The sequence below is a fragment of the Esox lucius genome, chromosome 5 (assembly GCF_011004845.1).
Source record: "Esox lucius isolate fEsoLuc1 chromosome 5, fEsoLuc1.pri, whole genome shotgun sequence".
Lineage (NCBI taxonomy): Eukaryota > Metazoa > Chordata > Actinopteri > Esociformes > Esocidae > Esox > Esox lucius.
This window is the reverse complement of record NC_047573.1, coordinates 34,400,280-34,427,193: the sequence shown is the minus strand read 5'-3', so window position 1 is coordinate 34,427,193 and position 26,914 is coordinate 34,400,280. Positions and strand designations below refer to the sequence as shown.

Here is a 26,914-nt window from a genome sequence, read left to right as displayed (position 1 = left end):
GTTTTCGTCCGGGCCGTGGAACACTGGACCAGCTCTATACCCTCTACGGGGTGTTGGAGGGTTCATGGGAGTTTGCCCAACCAATCCACATGTGTTTTGTGGATTTGGAGAAAGCATTCGAATGTGTCCCTCGCGGCATCTTGTGGAGGGTGCTTGGGGAATATGGGGTCCTGGGTCCTTTGCTAAGGGCTGTCAGGTCCCTGTACAACCGAAGCAGGAGCTTGGTCCGCATTGCCGGCAGTAAGTCAGACTTGTTCCCAGTGCATGTTGGACTCCGGCAGGGCTGCCCTTTGTCACCGGTTCTGTTCGTAATTTTTATGGACAGAATTTCTAGGCGCAGCCAGGGGCCGGAGGGTGTCAGGTTTGGGGACCACACAATTTCGTCTCTGCTCTTTGCAGATGATGTTGTCGTGTTGGCCCCTTCTAACCAGGACCTTCAGCATGCACTGGGACGGTTTGCAGCCGAGTGTGAAGCGGTGGGGATGAAAATCAGTACCTCCAAATCTGAGGCCATGGTCCTCAGTCGGAAAAGGGTGGCTTGCCCACTTCAGGTTGGTGGAGAGTGCCTGCCTCAAGTGGAGGAGTTTAAGTATCTAGGGGTCTTGTTCACGAGTGAGGGAAGGATGGAACGGGAGATTGACAGACGGATCGGTGCAGCTTCTGCAGTAATGCAGTCGATGTATCGGTCTGTCGTGGTGAAGAAAGAGCTGAGCCGCAAGGCGAAGCTCTCGATTTACCAGTCAATCTACGTTCCTACTCTCACCTATGGTCATGAGCTTTGGGTCATGACCGAAAGGACAAGATCCCGGATACAGGCGGCCGAAATGAGCTTTCTCCGCAGGGTGGCCGGGCGATCCCTTAGAGATAGGGTGAGAAGCTCGGTCACCCGGGAGGAGCTCAGAGTAGAGCCGCTGCTCCTCCACATCGAGAGGGGTCAGCTGAGGTGGCTTGGGCATCTTTTTCGGATGCCTCCGGAACGCCTTCCTGGGAAGGTGTTCCGGTCCCGTCCCACCGGGAAGAGACCCCGGGGAAGACCTAGGACACGCTGGAGGGACTATGTCTCCCGGCTGGCCTGGGAACGCCTCGGTGTCCCCCCGGAAGAGCTAGAGGAAGTGTCTGGGGAGAGGGAAGTCTGGGCATCCCTGCTTAGACTGCTGCCCCCGCGACCCGGCCCCGGATAAGCGGGAGAAGATGGATGGATGGAATAATGCTAGCTTAGACTGAGACTTAATAATGGCGACGTTGCATTCCACTAATTATTTGCCTATATTAGCAAAACATTGTAAAAATGAAAGCAGTGGATTAACTTAGCAACTGAGCATAGATTAGCTACTGAGGCTGGAAAACCATTTCTAAAATAATTATTAATAGCTAAATCGTTTGTTATAATTTTCATGTCATTAGAATAATTTTAATACAGCATCCAATTATCTATCCTAAACTTATATTATTGAAGGCTGCCTGTAGCTTCATCTTTTTTTGTCAGCACATGAGACAGAGTTGTTGTACATACTCTGAGCTGGAAGTTTATGAATCCTGCCAGCAGTTTTCTACAACAACAAAAAAAGTTGTTGAAATTATAAATGTAATTTGTGTAAATTGTAAGGAACACCGAGGGTTGTGTGGTTCCAATTGCAGAAACGCAACTGTCGATTTATTGATGTACAGGGGAGCAGGCAGGAGCAAAAACAGCAGAGACGAGGAGTAAGGTTCAGAAACCAGATCAGTCCACGTAGGCAAAGGTACAGGCAGGGATCGGCAGAGGAGAAACCAGAAGCAGGCAGGTCACGATACCGGGTGATCAGTCCGCGAAGGCAACAGTACAGGCATGGGCAGACGGTAGGAGAATCCAGGGACAGGCAGGCAGGTCAGAATACCGAATGATCAGTCCATGAAAGCGACAATACAGGCAGGGTTAGGCGGTAGGAGAATCCAAGGGGCAGGCAAGTCAGGACGCAGGTTTCTGGATAATGAGTGAGGACGGGAACAGGAAGTGCGAGAACAACAGGCTGGGAGTCAAAAGGAGATGAGCGATACAAAGGCTTGGCAGGTCCACTACGAACAATACCTCACACTGGAGTGGAGGCAGAGCACAGGCTAAATGGAGAGATAAACAGGGCACAGGTGTTCAGTATTCCGGTGATCGGGATCTGGATTGCTGGGTGCGTTCATGCGTGTCGGGAAGTGAAAGTGTAACGGTGGCAGGCGAGGAGCGTGACGGGGAGGAGCTAGATCCGGAACGACGCGAGAACCTCACATAAATCACTCAGTCGTTCTCTATTTGTTTTAACACAAGTCGCTAAAAAAGTTGGTCAGTAAAAATATGTGAAAAACAACGATTTCTCTGCTAATTGATTCCTAATTGGTATTTATTGACAGTGGTCTGCTCCTGTGTGCCTTAGAGAGTTTCATAAATCACACTTTTTTTATGGGTACGGCTATTGTAACAAAAAAACTCATATGTTCAGCAGCACCTAGAGGTATTTGGAATTAGGAAGCATTTAGTGTGACTGTGTGACTTAGTGTTGTTTTGAAATTATCATGAAAACCACCACAGTACATGCTGGCCTAATATGTGGAACACATTTTCATTATTTGCTTATGATCTGTGTGTCAGGATGTTCCAGTGGTCGTATGAAAGTGGCAGAGCGATGCTATGTGTTGACTACATGGTCTTCACCCTGCGTCTTATCCACATCTTCGCCATTCACAAACAGCTGGGGCCAAAGATCATTATCGTCGGCAAGATGGTGAGAAATAAAACAACAAAATAAGACATTGCTGGGTTGTGTTCAGTAATGACACATGTTTTGGAATTTAAAGGTAAAATGAAATGTTGCCATTAAAATAAACCGCAGGCTTGATCCGAGAGGATAATATAAACCAAAGTAAATAAATATTTTATATCTTATAATGCTCCCAATATGTTTGATGGTCCCAACAAAAAACCTTTTCGTTAGACTATGTTTAAGCTATCCTAACCTGTTATTGACCTTATTGTTAATTTGCAGTTTATGAACAATTTATTTTTAGAATTGCTCTGCAGTTTTCATCATCCTTGTATGCACCTTTCACACAAAGCTACAATAATTATTTTTGTAAACATATCCAATTTAAACCACACATTTACAAGTCTAAAACTTGTCAGCAACAGTCCCCTATTCTGAATTTTTATTTTTTGCTGGCAGTGGGTTATGGGGTGCTCAGGGGAAATCAGTTGAAAGATTTGTCCTTTTTACTGCACGACTCAAAGACCTTTCAGTAAAAAGAGTTATATCACTAGAAAATGGAAAAAAATCTTACGTTCTCTACAATGGCCTTAAAGTACGCTCCGGAAAATGGAGAAAAAAACCTGAATGCAAAGATGTGCAAGTCATTTAAACCCTATATTCAATAGAAAATAGTACAAATACAACATATCAAATGTTGAAACTGAGAAATGTTATTGTTCCTTGCAAAATTATCAGTTTCTCTGGTTTTACTATTCATAGGTATGTATTTGAGTAATATTAACAGTTTTGTTTTATTCTATAATCTACTGACAACATTACTCCCAAATTCCAAATAAAAATAATGTCATTGAAACTATTTATTTGTAGAAAATAACAAAAAAATTACCAAGAAAAGATGCATGGTTTTCAGATCACAAATAACGCAAAGAAAACAAATTCATATTCATTTTTCAACAACAAAATACTAATGTTTTAACTTGGGAAGAGTTCAGAAATCAATATTTGGTGGAATAATCCTGGCTTTTTAATCACAACTTTCATGTGTTTTGGCATGCTCTCCACCAGTCTGTCACTTTGCTGTTGGGTGACTTTATGCCACTCCTGGCACAAATATTCAAGTATCTCGGCTTTGTTTGATGGCTTGTGACCATCCAGCTTCCTCTTGATAAAATTCCAGGTTTTTAATGGGGTTCAGGTCTGGTGATTGGCCTGGCCAAGACAGGGTCTTGATCTGGTGGTCCTCCATTTACACCTTGATTGACCTGACTGTGTGGCATGGAGCATTGTCCTGCTGGAAAAAACTATTCTCAGAGCTGGGGAACATTGTCAGAGCAGTAAGAAGCAGGTGTTCTTCCAGTAACCTTGTACTTGACTTGATTCATGCATCCTTCTCAAAGACAAATCTGCCCGATTCCAGCATAAGCATCCCAGATCATCACCAATCCTCCACCAAATTTTACAGTGGGTGCGAGAAACTGTGGTTTGTAGGCCTCTCCAGGTCTGTGTCTAACCATTACACGATCAGACAATCAGCATGGCTCTTCTTTGCTTCTCATTGATGAAAGGCTTTTTTCTAGCTTTGCATGACTTCAGCCCTGCCCCTAACAGCCTGTTTCGAACCGTCCTTGCCGTATATTTCAACCTAGGTGATGTGTGCCATTGTTTTTGTAGGTCACTTGAAGTCATCCTATGGTTGTTGAGTGAAATTCGAATGAGTTGACTGTCATCTCGGTCAGTGGACAGTTGTTTTCGCCCTCTGCCAGTCTGTAGCTTTGTTGTCCCCAGTGTCTGTTGCTTGACCTTGTTCTTATGAACCGCCGTCTTTAACATGAAAATTTTTTTACTCTGCCAGTAAAGCCAGAATTGAACCCTCCTTTTCCTCACTCAAAGCTTTTCTTTTCAACTCTTTTGGCATGCTGAATAGTTATTTTTTTATTCAAATTACCTTTGAGGTACTACTTCCACTGTTTTTGCCATCCAGCTGGTCCTATTGCAAGAGGACAGTGATGATCATAGCAGGGGTCTTTATACTTTTCCTTGTTAAATTAGATTTGGTTCAGGTAATCACCTAATCAGTGCCTCATTAAGTAAAATGAGGTGTGCCTGTGTTGGAATTTAACAGACACTGGAATGGAATGGCACCCATGCGCCTATTATTCCCAGAAACTGTCTTCTGAGGAGAGGAATTACCATGCCAGCGCAGCACCTCAACTTCCGCCAGGCCTGCTGGACTCTATTCTTTGAGCGTTTCCAGTTCTCCGCACCGGTACAAAGAATGTCTGGGTGGAGGCACTCACCTATCCTCCCCTCTTCGTGCATTGTGGGTCTTGTCTCCTGGGACATTGATACAGACATTCAGAAGGCAGGGAGAATGGACTCCAAGCCAGCAACGTGCTCTCTGGACAAGACCTATGTGCCCTGGAGAGTACAGGGACGGCTGGTGACCTGGGTGCACACAAGCCCTGCTACAGGCCATCCGGCATCAGTCGGATCCCGGAAACTAAATATTGAAGGCCTGGAATGAGGAAGCCTGTGTGGCACTGTGTCATGTCATGCTACATAGCTCTCTAAGGCCCTGCAAACGTCTCCAGCAGGGAAACTCCATCCTCTCCGAGTACCTCAGCGGCCTTGGTCACACCTATCAGCAGACTTTCTCATGGACCTACAGCCTGCAGAGGGGAAAACAACCTTCGCTGTGGAGGTGGACAGGTTCTCAAAAATTGTCAGATTCATCCCACTACCCCATCTGCTTTCCAGGCCTCTGAGATGCTTTTCCAGCAGGTTTTCCGGGTGTATGGACAACATATATATATATATATATATATATATTGGGGAGAACAAGTATTTGATACACTGCCGATTTTGCAGGTTTTCCTACTTACAAAGCATGTAGAGGTCTGTCATTTTTATCATAAGTACACTTCAACTGTGAGAGACGGAACCTAAAATAAAAATCCAGAAAATCACATTGTATGATTGTGAAATAATGAATTTGCATTTTATTGCATGACATACGTATTTGATCACCTACCAACCAGTAAGAATTCCGGCTCTCACAGACCTTTTAGTTTTTCTTGAAAAAGCCCTCCTGTTCTCCACTCATTACCTGTATTAATTGCACCTGTTTGAACTCGTTACCTGTATTAACTGCACCTGCTTGAACTCGTTACCGGTATAAAAGACACCTGTCCACACAATCAATCAAACAGACTCCAACCTCTCAACAATGGCCAAGACCAGAGAGCTGTGTAAGGACATCAGGGATAAAATTGTAGACCTGCACAAGGCTGGGTTGGGCTACAGGACAATAGGCAAGCAGCTTGGTGAGAAGGCAACAACTGTTGGTGCAATTATTAGAAAATGGAAGAAGTTCAAGATGACGGTAAATCTCCCTCGGCCTGGGGCTCCATGCAAGATCTCACCTCGTGGGGCATCAATGATCATGAGGAAGGTGAGGGATCAGCCCAGAACTACACGGCAGGACCTGGTCAATGACCTGAAGAGATCTGGGACCACAGTCTCAAAGAAAACCATTAGTAACACACTAGCCGTCATGGATTAAAATTCTGCAGCGCAAGCAAGGTCCCCCTGCTCAAGCCAGCGCATGTCCAGGCCCGTCTGAAGTTTGCCAATGACCATCTGGATGATCCAGAGGAGGAATGGGAGAAGTTCATGTGGTCTGATGAGACAAAAATAGAGCTTTTTGGTCTAAACTCCACTCACCGTGTTTGGAGTAAAAAGAAGGATGAGTGCAACCCCAAGAACACCACCCCAATCGTGAAGCATGGAGGTGAAAACATCATTCTTTGAGGATGCTTTTCTGCAAAGGGGACAGGACGACTACACCGTATTGAGGGGAGGATGGATGGGGCCATGTATCGCGAGATCTTGGCCAACAACCTCCTTCCCTCAGTAAGTGCATTGAAGATGGGTCGTGGATGGGTCTTCCAGCAAGACAACGACCTGAAACACACAGCCAGGGCAACTAAGGAGTGGCTCCGTAAGAAGCATCTCAAGGTCCTGGAGTGGCCTAGCCAGTCTCCAGACCTGAACCCAATAGAAAATCTTTGGAGGGAGCTGAATGTCTGTATTGCCCAGCGACATGCTTTGTAAGTAGGATAACCTGCAAAATCGGCAGTGTATAACATACTTGTTCTAGTTGGATCCAGAGACACGCAACAATCATGACCGCAAACGCTGTTACCCTGAAACTCCACGAATTTTGGGAATCAATCGGCATCTGCATGGTTCGCCCAGACTGAAGTGCAGTTCGCTCTGCGTGAGATCACCGCGGTACAACAAAATACTACTACGTTGTGTCAGCTCTCGGAAATTCGACAGCATTTAGAGTGGTGAGCTTTCTGAAAACTCCTCCGGCAACTGAGAAGTATACAACGCTCAAAGCCCACCTGAGGGAGCCAGCAGGCTTTTCTCCCTTCAAGGACTGGGTGACAGCAAACTGTCTGAGCTTATGGACCATATGCTGGATCTCTTGGGTGAGCACACACCCGATTTCTGTTCATCCAGCTTTTCCTGCGTCAGCTGCCTTTCCAAGTGAGAGCTGCACTAGCCAACACCACAATCACTGACTGTCAGAGACTGGCTGAAGAGGCTGATACATTTTTCCTGGCGAGTCAAGGAAATTGGGTGGCCGCGCTTTTTCCCTCGCACATCGCTCCTGTGACGCTGGATGACTCCACCCTTGTCGCTGCAACAACTTCCCGTCGGCAGCAGCCTTCTCGCCCCCAACTGTCTTCAGGCTTGTGTTTTTACCATGCAAAGTTTGGACCCAAGGCTAACAAATGCCGTTCGCCATGCAGTTTTGGTGGGTCGGGAAACGCCAGGGCAGGCTCTCAGTAGTGGCCATGAGCATCGGCCGTGTGGGCAGGCTGCATTTAATCCGCGATAGCATCCCCTTTCGGTGTTTTCTGTGCGACACGGGAGCACAGAGGAGCGTCTTGCCTGCATCCCGTTTTGGACATGGTGACCGGTGGCCACGGCCCCCCTATGGAAGCTGCCAATGGGAGCCCCATCCACACATACAGGACGAGGTACTTTGAATTGTGTTTCAAAGGACAGAGGTTTGGCTGGGACTTTGTTACAGCAAAAGTTGCCATTCCCCTTCTCGGCTCAGATTGTTTGTGTGCACATGGACTGTTAGTGGATGTAAAGAACCACCGTATGATCGACACCGTCACGTTTTGTTCTTATACATGCACGCTCAGCGGGGCTGGCTCTATAAGACTGTCAAGGCTGCTTTCAGCCTCGGATGACTTCCACCGTCTGCTTTCCGGGTTCCCAGACCTCACTCAGCCCACTTTCTCTGCCTCTGCTGTGAAGCATGGTGTGGAGCACCATCTCGCCACTACTGGTCCACCCGTCTACGCCCGTGCCCGGCGTCTCGACCCGACCAAGCTTGCCGTGGCAAAGGCTGAGTTCGCAAATATGGAACACCTGGGTATACCATACCATACCATCTATACCATACCATACCATCTTCTTCCGCTTATCCGGGGCCGGGTCGCGGGGGCAGCAGTCTAAGCAGGGATGCCCAGACTTCCCTCTCCCCAGACACTTCCTCCATCTCTTCCGGGGGGACACCGAGGCGTTCCCAGGCCAGCCGGGAGACATAGTCCCTCCAGCGTGTCCTAGGTCTTCCCCGGGGTCTCCTCCCGGTGGGACGGGACCAGAACACCTTCCCAGGAAGGCGTTCCGGAGGCATCCGAAACAGATGCCCAAGCCACCTCAGCTGACCCCTCTCGATGTGGAGGAGCAGCGGCTCTACTCTGAGCTCCTCCCGGGTGACCGAGCTTCTCACCCTATCTCTAAGGGATCGCCCAGCCACCCTGCGGAGAAAGCTCATTTCGGCCGCCTGTATCCGGGATCTTGTCCTTTCGGTCATGACCCAAAGCTCATGACCATAGGTGAGAGTAGGAACGTAGATTGACCGGTAAATCGAGAGCTTCGCCTTGCGGCTCAGCTCTTTCTTCACCACGACAGACCGATACATCAACCGCATTACTGCAGAAGCTGCACCGATCCGTCTGTCAATCTCCCGTTCCTTCCTTCCCTCACTCGTGAACAGGACCCCTAGATACTTAAACTCCTCCACTTGAGGCAGGCACTCTCCACCAACCTGAAGTGGGCAAGCCACCCTTTTCCGACTGAGGACCATGGCCTCGGATTTGGAGGTACTGATTTTCATCCCCACCGCTTCACACTCGGCTGCAAACCGTCCAAGTGCATGCTGAAGGTCCTGGCTTGAAGGGGCCAACACGACAACATCATCCGCAAAGAGCAGAGACGAAATCGTGTGGTCCCCAAACCTGACACCCTCTGGCCCCTGGCTGCGCCTAGAAATTCTGTCCATAAAAATTACAAACAGAACCGGTGACAAAGGGCAGCCCTGCCGGAGTCCAACATGCACAGGGAACAAGTCTGACTTACTGCCGGCAATGCGGACCAAGCTCCTGCTTCGGTCATACAGGGACCTGACAGCCCATAGCAAGGGACCCAGGACCCCATATTCCCGAAGCACCCTCCACAGGATGCCACGAGGGACACAGTGGAATGCCTTCTCCAAATCCACAAAACACATGTGGATTGGTTGGGCAAACTCCCATGAACCCTCCATCACCCTGTAGAGGGTATAGAGCTGGTCCAGTGTTCCACGGCCTGGACGAAAACCACACTGTTCCTCCTGAATCCGAGGTTCTACTATCGGCCGTATTCTCCTCTCCAGAACCCTGGCATAGACTTTCCCGGGGAGGCTGAGAAGTGTGATCCCCCTATAGTTGGAACACACCCTCCGGTCCCCCTTCTTAAAAAGAGGGACCACCACCCCGGTCTGCCATCCCAGAGGCACTGTCCCCGACTGCCACGCGATGTTGCACAGGCGTGTCAGCCAAGACAGCCCCACAACATCCAGAGACTTGAGGTACTCAGGACGGATCTCATCCACCCCCGGTGCCTTGCCACCGAGGAGTTTCTTAACCACCTCTGTGACTTCAGCCCGGGTGATGGACAAGTCCACCTCTGAGCCCTCCTCCTCTATTTCCTCAATGGAAGACGTGACGGCGGGATTGAGGAGATCCTCGAAGTACTCCTTCCACCGCCCGACGACATCCCCAGTTGAGGTCAACAGCTGCCCACCTCTACTGTAAACAGCGTTGGTAGGGCACTGTTTCCCTCTCCTGAGGCGCCGGAGGGTTTGCCAGAATCTCTTCGAGGCCAGCCGATAGTCCTTTTCCATGGCCTCACCGAACTCCTCCCAGGCCCGAGTTTTTGCCTCCACAACCACCCGGGCTGCAGTCTGCTTGGCCTGTCGGTACCCGTCAGCTGCCTCAGGAGTCCCACAAGCCAACCAGGCCTGATAGGACTCCTTCTTCAGCTTGACGGCATCCCTTACTTCCGGTGTCCACCACCGGGTTCGGGGATTGCCGCCTCGACAGGCACCGGAGACCTTACGGCCACAGCTCCGAGCGGCCGCTTCGACAATGGCGGTGGAGAACATGGTCCACTCGGACTCAATATCTCCAGCCTCCCTCGGGATCCAGTCGAAGCTCTTCCGGAGGTGGGAGTTAAAGATCTCTCTGACAGGAGACTCGGCCAGACATTCCCAGCAGACCCTTACAGTACGCTTGGCCCTGCCGAGTCTGTTCAGCTTCCTCCCCCGCCATCGGATCCAACTCACAACCCCTCTCTTCACCCGAGTGCCCAAGACATACGGCCACAGGTCAGATGAAACGACAACAAAGTCGATCATCGACCTGCTGCCTAGGGTGTCCTGGTGCCACGTGCACTGATGGACACCCTTATGCTTGAACATGGTGTTAGTTATGGACAAACTGTGACTAGCACAGAAGTCCAATAACTGAACACCGCTCGGGTTCAGATCAGGGGGGCCGTTCCTCCCAATCATGCCCCTCCAGGTGTCACTGTCGTTGCCCACGTGGGCGTTGAAGTCCCCCAGTAGAACGATAGAGTCCCCAGTCGGAGCACTTTCCAGCAGCCCTCCCAGAGACTCCAAGAAGGTCGGGTACTCTGCACTGCCGTTCGGCCCGTAGGCACAAACAACAGTGAGAGACCTATCCCCGACCCGTAGGCGCAGGGAAACGACCCTCTCGTTCACCGGGGTAAACTCCAACACATGGCGGCAGAGCTGGGGAGCTATAAGCAAACCCACACCAGCCCGCCGCCTCTCACCATGGGCAACTCCAGAGTGGTGAAGAGTCCATCCTCACTCAAGGAGTGTGGTTCCGGAGCCCAAGCCGTGCGTAGAGGTGATCCCGACTACCTCTAGTCGGAACCTCTCAACCTCACGCACGATCTCAGGCTCCTTCCCCGCCAGCGAGGTGACGTTCCACGTCCCTAGAGCTAGTTTCCGTGTCCAGGGATCGGGTTGTCTAGGCCCCCGCCTTCGACTGCCGCCCGATCCTCTCTGCACTGGCCCCTTATGGTCCCTCCTGTGGGTGGTGAGCCCACGGGAGGGCGGCCCCATGTTGATCGTTCGGGCTGGGCCCGGCCGGGCCCCATGGGGAAAGGCCCGGCCACCAGGCGCTCGCGGATGAGCCCCAACCCCGGGCCTGGCTCCAGGGTGGGGCCCCGGCTGCGCCATGCCGGGCGACGTCACAGGGCACAAAATATTTTTCATCATTAAGGGGTTTTTGAACCGCTCTTAGTCTGACCCGTCGCCTAGGACCTGTTTGCCTTGGGAGACCCTACCAGGGGCATATAGCCCCAGACAACATAGCTCCTAGGGTCACTCGGGTACTCAAACCCCTCCACCACGTTAAGGTGGCAGTTCAAGGAGGGGGTATAATCCGCCAATCCAACAGCCCGTGGGCATCACCCCTCCACCTCGTCCCCAAACCTGGTGGTGGCTGGCGCCCGTGTGGGGACTACCGGCGGCTTAATGAGGCAACAACATCTGACCGCTACCCAGTCCCGAATATACAGCGCACCTGGCTGGTAAGGCGATTTTTTCCAAAGTGGACCTTGTCCTGGGATATCATCAGGTGCCTGTACACTCACTGGACATTCCCAAAACGGCTATGATCACGCCGTTTGGTCTTTTTGAGTTCCTGCGCATGCCGTTCAGCCTTAAAAACGGCTCATGGACTCTGTTTTGCGGGACCTGCCTTTTCTTTTCGTGTACTTGGATGACATCCTGGTGGCGAGCACGTCCAAATCTCAGCACCTGGCGCACCTCCGCACCCTGTTTGAGCGGCTTAACCAACACGGGCTGATTGTCAACCCCGCCAAGTGCTAGTTCGGTCTCTCCACCATTGACTTCCTGGGACACAGAGTCACTAGTCCCTCTCCCATCAAAGGTGGAGGCGGTCACACAGTTCTCACGCCCGCTCACTGTCAAATCCCTGCAAGAGTTCCTCGGCATGGTGAATTTTTACCACTGCTTCATCCCTCGAGCCGCTCATCTCATGCAGCCCTTGCACAAGGCCTTAAAAGATCAACCCAAACACGCTGTGGACTGGACTGAGAGCAGGGACAAGGCTTTTGCTGCCACTAAAGCAGCCCTGGCGAACGCCACCATGCTGGCGCATCCTTCTCCTATGGCCTCTATCGCCATCACCTCAGATGCCTCAGACTATGCTGTTGGTGCTGTCTACGAGCAGTGGGTGGGCGGGGCTTGGCAGCCGCTGGCCTTCTTCAGCCATCAGTTGCGCCCCAGTGAGCAGAAGTACAGCACTTTCGACCGGGAGCTGCTGGGTCTCTACCTCGCCATCAGACACTTTCGTTCCCTGCTGGAAGGGGCGGCACTTCACTGCTTTTGTGGATCACATGCCGCTAACTTTTGCCATGGCTAAGGTGGCTGAGCCGTGGTCCGCCCGCCAGCAACGTCATCTGTCCTACATTTCAGAGTTCACTACGGACATGCAGCACGTTGTCGGTAAGGACAACCGCGTGGCGGACTGCCTGTCACGGGCTGTGGCAGGGGCAGTCCATCTTGATTCATTCCGGGTTTTGGAGTCGGGGGACAAACATTTTTGTGGTGGATAGTGTTTTGCTTTCTTGCTGAAAAATAAACGACACACACACTCATGTGCTCAATGTGAGAAATTGTCTTTCGTGATCTACTGCAATTTCCACACTAAACTATTATACTTTAGTAACTAGCTGTATTGTTCAGCATTTATGGTACCTTCACAGATGTGCAAGTCACTAATGCCATTTGCACTAATGCACCACCATACCAGTATGGATGCTGGCTTTTGAAGCACTGATAACAAGCCGGATGGTCTCTCTCCTCTTTAGCCCAGAGGATGCGGCTGGGCTAATGATTCCCAAAAATAATTAAAATTTTTGATTCTTCAGGCCACAGGACAATTTTTCACTTCACCTCAGTCCATCGTAAATTAGCTCGGGCTGGTGTTGGTTCTGGATTTTGTTTATGTATGTTGTTTTTTTTCTCCTAAATCCCACTAACACGCCCTCTATATTGGAGGCAGAGTTGGAGGCTGATGGGGAAGCATCGTCAATCTCCATGGCAGAAGTCACTGAGGTAGTCAAACAACTCCACAGTGGCAAAGCTCCGGGGATTGACGAGATCCGTCCAGAAATGTTGAAAGCTTTGGGTGTGGAGGGGATGTCTTGGATGACACACCTCTTCAACATTGCGTGGGAGTCGGGGAAAGTGCCTAAGGAGTGGCGGACCGGGGTGGTGGTTCCCCTGTTCAAAAAGAGGGACCAGAGGCTGTGTGCCAATTACAGGGGTATCACACTTCTCAGCCTCCCTGGGAAAGTCTACTTAAAGGTACTGGAAAGGAGGGTTCGGCAGATAGTCAAACCTCAGATGGAAGAAGAACAATGCAGATTCCGTCCTGGTCGCGGAACAACCGACCAGCTCTTTACTCTAGGGAGGTGTTCCAGGCACGTCCAGCTGGGAGGAGACCTCAGGGTAGGCCCAGGACTAGGTGGATAGATTATATTTCAACACTTGCCGGGGTACGCCTCGGGATCCCCCAGTTAGAGCTGGCAAATGTGGCTCGGGAAAGGGAAGTTTGGGGTCCCCTGTTGGAGCTGCTGCCCCCGCGGATAAGCGGATGAAGATGAGATGTTTATTTTTTTTTGCATGGTAGATTTTTAACTAGCATTTGTGGATGCAGCATTGTACTGTGTTCACAGACTATGGTTTTCGGAAATGTTCCTGAGCCCATGCAGTGATGTCCACTACAGAATCGTGTCTATTTTTTATGCAATGCCCGAGGGCCTGAAGATCAGTATTGGTTTTCGGCCTTGTGTACAGATTCTTTGGATTCTCTGAATCTTTTAATGATACTATTTTACCCATGCAGTCTTTCACAGAATGGTGAACCCTCCCTCATCTTTACTTCTGAGAGACTCATCCTCTTTGGGATGCTCTTTATGTACCCAATCATGTTACAGAACTGCTGCCAATTTACCTAATCAGTTGTGTGATTTAGTTTTTTAGCATTACATGACTTTTCCATTCTTTTGTTGCCTATGTAAGTGTTGCTGACATCAAATTCAGAGGGCATATATTTTTCAAGAAACAATAACGTCTCTGTTTCAACATTTCATATGTTGTCTTTGTACAATTTTTTATTGAATATAAGGTTTAAATGATTTTCATATCATTGTGTTCTGTTTTATTTACATTTTACACCACATTACAGGTTATGTGTCCATTTGATGAGTAAAACAGTTTAATAAATTTTAGAGTAAGGCTGAAATGTAACAAAATCTGGAAAAAGTGACTGGTTTTTAATACTTTCTTAATGCACTGTACATCACCATATTCAAATATATAATATGTAATGGACTGCAGTATTAACATATAACCTAATGACATTACTGAATTTATCCATATGTAGAAATAAACTAATTTGCCAAATGTTTTTTTGCCACCATCTGAAAGACTCATTGTAACCAGTGCCACCAGTGGACATTTTTCATATAGACGTTGTTTAGTGAAGTCCCTTATTAGGTAGAATTCTTTTTGCATTGATCAATTTAGGACCATCATACCAGCTATTCATTTTCCTTTGAAAAACGCTTACATATGGCATACATTTTTCCAACATTTCCCTGTTGTCTTATGTCAACTGTCATATGATAATGTTATGTCTTTGCATAATATGTTATATCCATGCTCTGTTATAGATGAAGGATATCTTCTTCTTCCTCTTCTTCCTGGGAGTGTGGCTCATGGCGTATGGCGTGGCCAATCAAGCACTGTTGTACTCCTATGACCCCCGCCCATCCTGGATCTTCCGGCGTGTGTTCTATAGGCCATACCTGCACATATATGGACAGGTCCCAGTGGAGGAAATCGATGGTATGGTGTGCGAGTACCCAGCCATCACCCTGTCTTGAGAAATCTGTTGACATATCTTGAGACGTTGTAAGACAGACTGTTATGCTAAAATGTTTGCATACTCTTGGAGAATTGGTAATATACAGCTCTGGAAAAAATTTATATACCACTGCACCTTTTTCTTTCCCTTTCAAAAAAGTTGAAAAGGAAAGTTTTGAGTCAATTTGCAGTGGTCTCTTAATTTTAACCCTTCTTTTCCTCACTCAAAACCTTCCTTCTCAACCTTTTTGGAAAGGAAAGAAAAAGGTGCAGTGGTATATAAATATTTTCCAGAGCTGTATTTACCTTTTGTAAACAAAACATGAGTGAGCAGGCAAAACACATGGCTTTTATTTCTTATGAGATTCACATTCAAATGTAGGTCATAACAGAATGGCACAATCATAAAACAAAACATAGCAACAAAGATAAAAAGGAATTTTTATCCCTTAGTTCTTAATTTAGTACATTGCCCCCTGTAGCATCAATGACAGCGTACAGTCTTTTGTAATAGTTGTCTATGAGGCCCCGAATTCTTGCCGGTGGTATAGCTGTCCATTCGTCTTGGCAAAATACCTCAAGGTCATGCAGTCTTTGGTCATCTTGCATGAACCGCACATTTGAGATCTCCCCAGAGTGGCTCGATGGGGGTATTTCAGAAAGCAGGTTTAGTGAAAACCTAGAGTTAATTGACTCAGAATTGATGGAAACTCTAGGTTTATGGTTTCAAAGAGCCAGTTCAAAGAGTTTGTCCTACTCTTTCACTCAAACCTGCCATCTTAATGTGTCAAACAGGATGTGTCCTTTTCTCGAAGAGCGAGTAGAAGCACAACTACTCTGCAGAAATCTCCATCAGGAGAGAGTGATCAGACCCCGCTTGGATGTTTTTTCATTCCCTAATGATTATCTGTTTGAGAATTACAGTTTTTCTGCACAATCGATCATTTATCTCGAAAATATTCTCAGCCCTCATATTCCTTTCTATGATACATGGGGGACATGCTCTCAGTTTAGAACAAATTCTTTGTGTTGCAGTTTTCTGTATAATATCGGTCACGCTGAGAATATGTCTATGGTAACCGTCTCTGTTAGGCTGTCAGAGATGTGACTCTTGCACTCAAAGATTTTCTGTACACTTTAGTAATGTTCCTAAGTCACAAACCGACAGGACTCATCAAAAAAGAAGTCCAAAGAATTGCAAGTATCAGTTTAAGCAGTAATCAGTTTATTCAGTATGAAGCTTTGAGACTTGAAGCATAAATCAGTTAATATTTTAGGGTTTCCAGGGGTGATTGGCTGCATAGACGGCACCTATTCCAATCACAGCTCCTTCAGTAAATGAAGGAGGTTATGTGACTAGGAAGTCTTTCCACAGCATTATTGTGTAGATAGGCCAACAAAGAATTGTACTTTTTTCGAGAATTGTACCTATTATTTCCTTAGAAAATTTCACTTACTACTTAAATACTGCATGTAGCCACTAAAAGGTGTTTAATGTGGTAGGGGATTGCTTGTAATGATATTATACTTTTCTTGTTTGAAGTATATACAGTGGATATAAAAAGTCTACACACCCCTGAAAAAATGCCAGGTTCTTGTGATGTAAAAGAATGAGACAAAGATAAATAATGTTGGAACTTTTTTCAGTTTTAATGTGACCTATAACGTGAACAATTCAATTGAAAAACAAACTGAAATCTTTGATAACCTGGTTGCATAAGTGCACACCCTTAAACTAATACTTTGTTAAAGCAGCTTTGATTTTATTACAGCAATCAGTCTTTTTGGGTAAAAGTCTATTTGCATGGCACATCTTGACGTGGCAATATTTGCCCACTTCTTTGCAAAAGCGCACCAAATCTGTCAGATTACAAGGACATCTCCTGTGCACAGTCCTCTTCAGATCACCCCACAGATGTTCAATTGGAATCAGGTCTGGGCTCTTGGCTGGGCCATTCCAAAGCGTTAATCTTCTTCTGGTGAAGCCATGCTTTTGTGGATTTGGATGTGTGCTTTGGGTAGTTATCGTGCTGAAAGGTGAACTTCCTCTTCATTTTTCTAACAGACGCCTGAAGGTTTTGTGCCAAAAGTGCCCCGGTTCCAGCTGAAAAACAGTCCCAAAGCATGATGCTGCCACCACCATGCTTCACTGTGGGTATGGTGTTCTTTGGGTGATGGGCAGTGTTGTTTTTGCGTCATACAAACCTTGTGGAATTATGTCCAAAAAGTTCAACCTTGGTTTCATCAGACCATAAAACATTTTCCCACGTGCTTTTGGGGGACTTGATGTTTGTTTTTGCAAACTTCTGCTGGGCTTGGATGTTTTTCTTTGTAAGAAAAGACTTCCGTCTTGCCACCGTACCCCATAGCCCATTTATATGAAGAATATGGGAGATTGTTTTCACATGTAGCACACAGCCAGTACTTGCCAGAAATTCCTGCAGTTCCTTTAATGTTGCTGAAGGCCTCTTGGAAGCCTCCCTGACCAGTTTTCTTCTCGTCTTTTTTTTGGAGGGACATCCAGTTCTTGGTAATGTCTCTGTTGTGCCATATTTTCTCCACTTGATGATGACTGTCTTCACTGTGTTCCTTGGTATATCTAATGCTTTGGAAATAATTTTTTACCCTTCTCCTGACTGATATCTTTCAACAATCAAATCCTTCTGATGCTTGGAAGATCTCTGCGGACCATGGCTTTTGCTCCAAGATGAAACCAAGAAAATGTCAGGAAAAACCTACTAGAACAGCTGAACTTTATTTGTGATTAATCAGTCACTTTGAATGATGGCAGGTGTGCAATGACTTCTATTTAACATGAGTTTGAATGTGATTGGTTAATTCTGAACACAGCCACATCCCCAGTTACAAGAGGGTGTGCACACTTATCCAACCAGGTTATTGTAAAAAATTTATTTTTCATTTCCCCCCCTCAAAGATTTCAGTTTGTTTTTCAATTGAATTGTTCACATTATAGGTCACATTAAAAGTGAAAAAAAGTTCTGACATGATATATCTTTGTCTCATTTTTATACATCACAAAAACCTGGCATTTTAACAGGGGTGTGTAGACTTTTTATATCCACTGTAAATTATGTTCTCTGATAACAACGCCTAATAGCAACGTAAGAGAGCTTCTTTCTGCAACACGGCATAGTGTGTCAGGTTCCTCGGATACATGATCCCCAAGGCTTACAAATCATTTTCTTCCTGTAATGTAAGATTTAATAGAATATCGTGGTCCAAGAGGACTTTGTTTGCATCCATGACACTAATGTATTTGTCCTCTTGCTCAGTTGTGCACCAGGGCCCCCCACACCTCTTTCTGTTTTGCTTGGAGTCAGTTTGCCCTGTTCTGTAAAGAGTGTAGTACAGAGCATTGTATGAGATCTTCTGTTTCTTGGCAATTTCACGCCTTCATTTCTCAGAACAAGAATAGACTGATGAGTTTCAGAAGTTCTTTGTTTCTGTCCATTTTGAGCCTGTAATCGAACCGACAATTACTGATGCTCCAGATACTCAACTTGTCTAGCAAATGCTAGTTTTAATGCTTCTTTAAGTAGCATAACAGTTTTCAGCTGTGCTTATTTTTTCTATTGATCAATTAGCCATTTGGATTAGCGAACACAATGTGCCAATGGAACACAGGACTGATGGTTGCTGTACGCCTATTTACAGTTAGGTCTGGAAATATTTTTTTCTCTGTATGCCACCACAATGGATTTGAAATTAAACAACCGAGATGCAATTGAAGTGCAGACTTTAAGCTGTAATTCAAGGGGTTGAACAAAAATATTGTTTGAAATGTTTAGGAATTGGAAACATTTTTATTCACAGTCCCCTTATTTCAGGAGCTCAAATGTAATTGGACAAATTAACATAATCTGTCACACCCTGATGTGTTTCACCTGTTGTTTTGTCCCCGCCCCTCACCAGGTGTTCCCGGTTCCCTATTAGCCCCGTGTATTTAAACCCTGTTCTCTGTTTGGCAGTTGCCAGATCGTCTTGTTCCGTACAGTCGTTTCCAGTGTTCTATGTGTTCATCAGCCAGTCTACCTGTCCTTCTATTCCCCGGTTACGACCCTTGCCTGTTTTCCGGATTACGAGCCTGCCTGCCCTCTCCTGTACCTTCGACCATCCGAACGCCCGAGAACGAACACTGCCTGTCCCCCACCACGAGCCTGCCTGCCCTATCCTGTACCTTCGACCATCTGACCGCCCGACAACAAACCCTGCCTGTCCCCTACCACGAGCCTGCCTGCCCACTCCTGTACCTTCGACCATCTGAACGCCCGATAACGAACCCTGCCTGTCCACCACTACGAGCCTGCCCCCTGCCTGGTTGTTCAATAAATACTTTGGACAGCCCTCCTCTGCCTCTGTGTCCGCATTTGGGTCCCCACCCGTTCATCGTTGTGATAGAACGATCTGGCCATGTCGGACCCAGCGGAGTTGGAACATCTACACAACGCAGTGGCCTGCCAAGGGGTAGTCGTGGGTCGACACGAGGAGGCACTCCACGGCATCGCTGAGGAACTCCGTGAGCAGAGAGTGCGCCAACAGGAGGCCAACGAATGCCTGCTGCGAAGGCTAGAGAGAATAACCCTGGCCCTGCCCGCACAGGTAGCTACCCACCTGCCTCCTGCCCCGCCTACTCCCGATTTCCCAACGCCCCCCCCGATACCCCAAAGGGAACCACACTTACCTGCCCCCGAACGGTTCTCTGGTGACTCCAGTTATTGTGTTCCTTTTCTGTCCCAGTGCTCGCGCATCTTCGAGCTCCAGCCGTCCTCGTTCCCTACGGAGAAGTCACGGGTTGCTTACATTATTGCCTTGATGTCCGGGCGGGCCTTGGCCTGGGCCACGCCGATCTGGGACCAACAATTGCCCGTCTGTTACAGCCTAGCAGCCTTTACGGCGGAGGTAAAGAAGGTTTTCGATGCCCCTCTGTCCGGCAGGGAAGCGGCACGCCAGCTCCTACGACTCCGGCAGGGCAACAGTAGCGTGCCGGATTACGCCATCAGATTCCGTACCCTGGCAGCGGAGTGTTCGTGGGGTTCTGAGGCGCTACTCGACACATTCTACAGCGGCTTGTGTGACCCCATCAAGGACGAGCTTGCTGCCCGAGATGTGCCCACGTGTTTGGATGGTCTCGTGTCCATGGCCACTCGAATAGGTAGCCGACTGCGGGAACGGGACCGGGAGAGAGGACACCGTCAACCCGCCCAGGCACTTCCGCATCCCGGCGGGCTGGGCGGTGGAGCGTCACTGGGTCTGACGACACCACCCGAGTCCTTCCGAGACTCAACGAGGTTAACCGAAGCCCCTACACCTGAGCCCATGCAGTTGGGCAGGGCGCGTCTGACTCCGGAGGAGCGTCAACGCCGAATGCTCAGTCACAGCTGTCTCTACTGCGAAGGGCAAGGACATTATGCCGCCAGCTGTCCGTTAAAAGGGATGGGCTCACCCGTAACAGCAGGGATACGGGTGAGTCAGACCAAGACACGGTGGGCACCCACTGCGCGCTTTCCTTTTCCTGCCACTGTTATCTGGGGTTCCCAAACCCTGAGTGTCAATGTTCTTATTGATTCCGGGGCTGATGACTGTTTTATTGACACCTCCCTTCTTGCGCAGTTGGGCATCCCCTCAAGCCCCTTACACCCACCCATAGAGGCCACAGCCCTGGACGGCCGCTCTATTGGGCGGGTGTCTGAGATATCGGTTCCTGTTACCCTGACCCTATCTGGTAACCACAGTGAGGAGATCCAGTTCCTGCCCTTACGTTCCCCTAATGTTCCCATAGTGTTAGGCCACTCATGGCTTGTGAAACACAACCCCCACATTGACTGGACTACTGGCTCTGTTACAGGTTGGAGCCCCTTTTGTCTGGCACACTGTCTGAAGGCCGCTCCACAGGTTCTGACCAGGGCCGCCCCCCTGTCCACGGACATCGATTTGTCATCCGTCCCAGCTGACTACTGGGACTTAAAGGAGGTTTTTGACAAAGCCCGGGCCACCTCCCTACCACCACACCGGCCATACGACTGCGCCATAAACCTCCACCCAGGCACGTCGCCCCCCCGTGGACGCCTGTACTCCCTTTCCGGACCCGAAACAAAGGCCATGGAGGAGTATGTGGGGACTTCCCTCAGGGCCGGGATCATCCGACCGTCTTCCTCTTCTGCTGGTGCAGGGTTTTTCTTTGTGGCCAAGAAGGATAAGACCCTGCGTCCCTGCATAGATTATCGGGGCCTGAATGACATCACGGACCGTTATCCACTCCCTCTGCTTGCCTCCGCATTCGAGATGCTCCAGGGTGCCACGATCTTCTCGACGCTGGACCTCCGCAATGCCTACCACCTGGTACGGATCAGAGAGGGAGATGAGTGGAAGACGGCGTTCAACACCACTAGTGGACACTATGAATACCTGGTAATGCCGTTTGGGCTGACCAACGCTCCGGCTGTCTTTCAGGCTCTGGTAAACGACGTGCTCCGGGACATGATTAACCGCTTTGTTTTCGTGTATCTGGATGACATTTTGATTTACTCCCGCTCTGCCCAGGAACACACCTCCCACGTACGACAGGTCCTTCAGCGGTTATTGGAGAACCGTCTTTTCGTTAAAGCTGAGAAGTGCAAGTTCCACCGCTCCGTCATTCCTTTCCTGGGCTACATAGTGGCTGCGGGTAGCATCCGGATGGACCCCGGCAAGGTCCAAGCCGTCACGGATTGGCCACAGCCCTCTTCACGCCTGGACCTACAGCGCTTCCTTGGCTTTGCCAATTTCTACCGGAGGTTCATCCGGGGTTACAGTGAGTTGGCTGCCCCGCTCACCGCCTTGACCTCCACTAAAGTGGCCTTCCAATGGTCCCCCGCAGCATCCCGTGCCTTCGCGGTCCTCAAGCAGCGCTTCACCTCGGCCCCCATCCTGATTCACCCGGACCCGGCCCGGCAGTTTGTAGTGGAGGTGGACGCCTCCAGCGTCGGTGTAGGGGCCGTTCTGTCACAGAGATCGGACCAGGACCAGAAACTGCACCCCTGTGCTTACCTCTCCCGCCGCCTGACACCTGCTGAGGCCAACTACGACGTGGGCAACAGGGAATTGCTTGCGGTCAAGGCTGCATTGGAGGAGTGGAGACATTGGCTGGAGGGGGCGGAACAGCCCTTTCTCGTTTGGACTGACCACAAGAACCTTGAGTATCTGCGCTCGGCCCGGAGGCTCAATTCCCGCCAAGCCAGATGGGCCCTGTTCTTTGCTCGCTTCCAATTCACCCTCTCCTATCGGCCTGGCTCAAAGAACACCAAACCGGACGCGCTCTCCCGCGTGTTCGGACCTGCTGCGGACCACCAAGAGCCTGAGCGTATCCTTCCTTCCTCCTGTCTGGCTACGTCGTTGGTTTGGGGGGTGGAAGAGGCAGTACGGAACGCGCAACGGCTAAATCCGGATCCTGGGGGGGGGCCGCCTGGCCGCTTGTTTGTGCCTGACCATGTCCGGTCCAAAGTCCTGGAATGGGGCCACTCCTCGACACTTACCTGCCACCCCGGCGCCCGACGGACCTTGGCCTTCCTCCGTCAACGGTTCTGGTGGCCCACCATGGGGGTGGACGTCCCCGCTTTCGTATCCGCCTGCACGGTGTGTGCCCAAAACAAGACGTCACGCCAAGCCCCAGCCGGTCTCTTGCAACCGCTTCCGGTCCCTCGTCGCCCATGGTCACACATCTCCCTGGACTTTGTCACGGGCCTGCCTCTTTCCGACGGCAACACCGCTATCCTCACGGTGGTGGACCGGTTCACCAAAACGGCACACTTCATCCCCCTGCCCAAGCTGCCATTGGCCAAGGAGACGGCCCAACTGATGGTACAGCACGTCTTCCGAATCCACGGTCTGCCGGTTGACGTCGTCTCCGATCGGGGTCCTCAGTTCACTTCCCAGTTCTGGAGGGCTTTCTGCACCCTCATTGGTTCTTCCCTCAGTCTTTCCTCCGGTTTTCACCCCGAGTCAAACGGCCAATCGGAAAGGGCCAATCAGGACCTGGAGACGGTGCTGCGGTGTCTGGTTTCACACAACCCCGCCACATGGAGCCGGCAACTGGTATGGGTTGAGTATGCCCACAACACCCTACCCTCCTCCGCTACTGGGCTCTCCCCCTTCGAGTGCTCTCTGGGCTACCAGCCTCCGTTGTTCCCAGAGCAGGAGGAGGAGGTCGGGGTTCCATCCGCCCAGTTCTTCGTTCGGCGCTGTCGCCGTACATGGAAGCGGGCCCGTGCGGCCCTTCTGCGCACCAACGCCAGGTACCGTCGACAGGCCGACCGCCGCAGGACCCCAGCACCCCGCTACCGTGTTGGCCAGAGGGTGTGGTTGTCCGCCCGGGACCTGCCCCTTCGTGTGGAGAGCCGCAAGCTGTCTCCCCACTTCATCGGGCCCTTTCAGATCTTTCGGGTCATCAGCCGTTCGGCTGTTCGCTTAGTGTTGCCCCGCTCCCTCCGTGTCCACCCGACCTTTCACGTGTCTCGTATCAAACCCGTCACTAACTGTCCTTTGTCTCCTCTCCCTAGGCCTGCTCCTCTCCCCCGTCTCGTGGACGGCCACCCAACCTTTTCTGTTCGGCGTCTCCTGGGGGTTCGGGCCCGGGGCCGGGGCTTCCAATACCTGGTTGACTGGGACGGCTACGGGCCGGAGGAGCGCTCCTGGGTGCCGGCTAGGGACATCCTCGACCCGAGCCTCATCGCTGACTTCCATCGTCGGTGTCCCGGTCAGCCGGGTGTGCGCCCGGGTCGGCCGCCAGGTGGCGTCCGTAGGGGGGGGGGTTCTGTCACACCCTGATGTGTTTCACCTGTTGTTTTGTCCCCGCCCCTCACCAGGTGTTCCCGGTTCCCTATTAGCCCCGTGTATTTAAACCCTGTTCTCTGTTTGGCAGTTGCCAGATCGTCTTGTCCCGTACAGTCGTTTCCAGCGTTCTATGTGTTCATCAGCCAGTCTACCTGTCCTTCTATTCCCCGGTTACGACCCTTGCCTGTTTTCCGGATTACGAGCCTGCCTGCCCTCTCCTGTACCTTCGACCATCCGAACGCCCGAGAACGAACACTGCCTGTCCCCCGCCACGAGCCTGCCTGCCCTATCCTGTACCTTCGACCATCTGACCGCCCGACAACAAACCCTGCCTGTCCCCTACCACGAGCCTGCCTGCCCACTCCTGTACCTTCGACCATCTGAACGCCCGATAACGAACCCTGCCTGTCCACCACTACGAGCCTGCCCACTGCCTGGTTGTTCAATAAATACTTTGGACAGCCCTCCTCTGCCTCTGTGTCCGCATTTGGGTCCCCACCCGTTCATCGTTGTGATATAATCATTAATAAAATGTAAATTTTTAATACTTTGTCAAGAATCTTTTGCAGGCAATGACTGCTTTAAGTCTGGAACGCAAGGGCATCACCAAATGCTGGGTTTCCTCCTTCGTGATGCTTTGCCAGGCATTTACTGCAGCTATCTTCAGTTGACTGTGTCTGTGTGTGTGTATGTGTGTAAAACACCTTTGAAGATTGTGATGCTTTCCAAACTTCTCAATATATTAAGCAGATGAGAGTGAAAGTCTTTCAACCTCTATCGCTCTCTCTTGTCCACAATTTTTGTTTGTGTCTGTCTGATTTTCTGTCTTTGCAGTGGGGAAGGAGTGGGATACTAATTGCACTGACAATTTGACGCTGATTGAGGAAGGCATGGAGCCCTGCAGGAGTGAGCACAATAACTGGCTAGTTGTCATCTTATTGGTAATCTACCTGCTGGTCACCAACATCTTGCTGGTTAACCTGCTCATTGCCATGTTCAGGTAAATACGTTTCTGTCTGATCCTACATATGGCCTATGTTCATTCATTTGGGTTTTCCTTTGTACTTGTAAAGTGCAGACATAATTCTGGGTGTATGGCTTCAATTTGTCAGACTTATTAAAGGGGAGTTTATTTAGTGGTGCCCAAATCTCGCTTTCATAAATGACTATTGGCGTCTTTTAAACTGTAAAATATTTTGGTCCAATTTCTAATTGCCATAATAATTTTAAATAATTGTAATAATTTTCCTTGAGTGCACTCACTGCAATATTAAAGATTTCTGATGCAGATATGGTCAGACCAATGTATGAATAGTTTTGAGTGTGTTTAATTATGTTTTTTTTCCAGATTAATACATGTTTGTGTTTCTGTCTGGGTTTTTTGTCTGGAAAATCATATGTTTTGCTCAGATTTACCGCAAGGGCCCAATTCTGGCAGTATTGTTCCAGAATATTCAGGTTCTGTTGCAGACCCTCTTCATTTGGTGATAAAAGAACAAAAGCATAGGCATAAGGCAGATATTTCAAGTCTGTGTCCAATCGTGTGAGGCCAGGATCTGTGGAACTGTCAAACATGTCTGCTAGTTAATTTATATAAATGTTAAATAGATTTGCACACCTGTTTTGTGTACATACCTTTTGTGTACATACCTTTTATTACACTGAACAAAATTATAAATGCAACACTTTTGTTTTTGCCCCCATTTATCATGAGCTGAACTCAAAGATCTAACACTTTATGTACACAAAAGGCCTATTTCTTTCAAATATTGTTCACAAATCTGTCTAAATCTGTGTTAGTGAGCACTTCTCCTTTGCCGAGATAATCCATCCACCTCACAGGTGTGGCAAATCAAGATGCTGATTAGACAGCATGATTATTGCACAGGTGTGCCTTAGGCTGGCCACAATAAAAGGCCACTCTAAAATGTGCAGTAAGAATTCTGTCTCTCACAGACCTTTTAGTTTCTCTTTAAGAAGCCCTCCTGTTCTCCACTCATTACCTGTATTAACTGCACCTGTTTGAACTCGGTACCTGTATAAAAGACACCTTTCCACACACTCAATCAAACAGACTCCAACCTATCCACAATGGCCAAGACCAGAGAGCTGTGTAAGGACATCAGAGATAAAATTGTAGACCTGCACAAGGCTGGGATGGGCTACAGGACAATAGGCAAGCAGCTTGGTGAGAAGGCAACAACTGTTGGCACAATTATTAGAAAATGTCAAGATGACGGTCAATCTCCCTCGGTCTGGGGTTCCATGCAAGATCTCACCTCGTGGGGCATCAATGATCATTAGGAAGGTGAGGGATCAGCCCAGAACTACACGGCAGGACCTGGTCAATGACCTGAAGAGAGCTGGGACCACAGTCTCTAAGATACAATACAATGTGATTTTCTGGATTTTGTTTTAGATTCAGTCTCTCAAAGTTGAAGTGTACCTATGATAAAAATTACAGACCTCTACATTCTTTGTAAGTAGGAAAACCTGCAAAATCGGAAGCGTATCAAATTTGTTCTCCTCACTGTAAGTGGATAGTGCCTGCCCTCCCTAAATGCGTTTTTGACAATTGATAATTTTTTGTAAAGGACTATTTGCTTGTTTACAATATTGGGCTTGTTTTTGAAGCTGAGGTTGCTTTTTTGTTTTGCAAAAGTTGGCAACACACGGGTCCAGACATTGCGGAGATGAGTAAAATAAAGTCAAAAAACTTTTACATCCAAGCATGTCAAAATATTCCATTTAAACTTAATAACCTCAAACTACATCTAATCCGCATAACCTTTTAAAGAACTTTTCAGATTACTTCTAGTAGACTAGAATTACAGATTTTTAAAGAAAGGTTGCGAGATAAACAAAGATAAGGTAAAAAGGCCATGAGATTAGGGTATGTACAATCACCAAAAACATTAGGCTATATATGCAATATATAGAGTAAAAAATATATAATTAACATATTTAAGTCACTATCGATATAAATATATGAATGTGATGACGCTGGATCAGCGAC

General features: G+C 48.8%; 1 protein-coding gene across 2 annotated transcripts in view; it reads left to right on the top strand.

Moving 5' to 3' along the window:
• The window catches only part of LOC105030609 (transient receptor potential cation channel subfamily M member 4), a 194,322-nt gene that overhangs the window by 100,855 nt on the left and 66,553 nt on the right, over nucleotides 1–26,914 (top strand). For both annotated transcript variants that reach the window (XM_010904569.4, XM_010904570.3), the window contains exons 20-22: nucleotides 2,618–2,750; nucleotides 14,877–15,051; nucleotides 24,733–24,898. In XM_010904569.4, coding sequence (XP_010902871.1) covers nucleotides 2,618–2,750; nucleotides 14,877–15,051; nucleotides 24,733–24,898 — 474 coding nt within the window. The remainder of the gene's footprint in view (nucleotides 1–2,617; nucleotides 2,751–14,876; nucleotides 15,052–24,732; nucleotides 24,899–26,914) is intronic.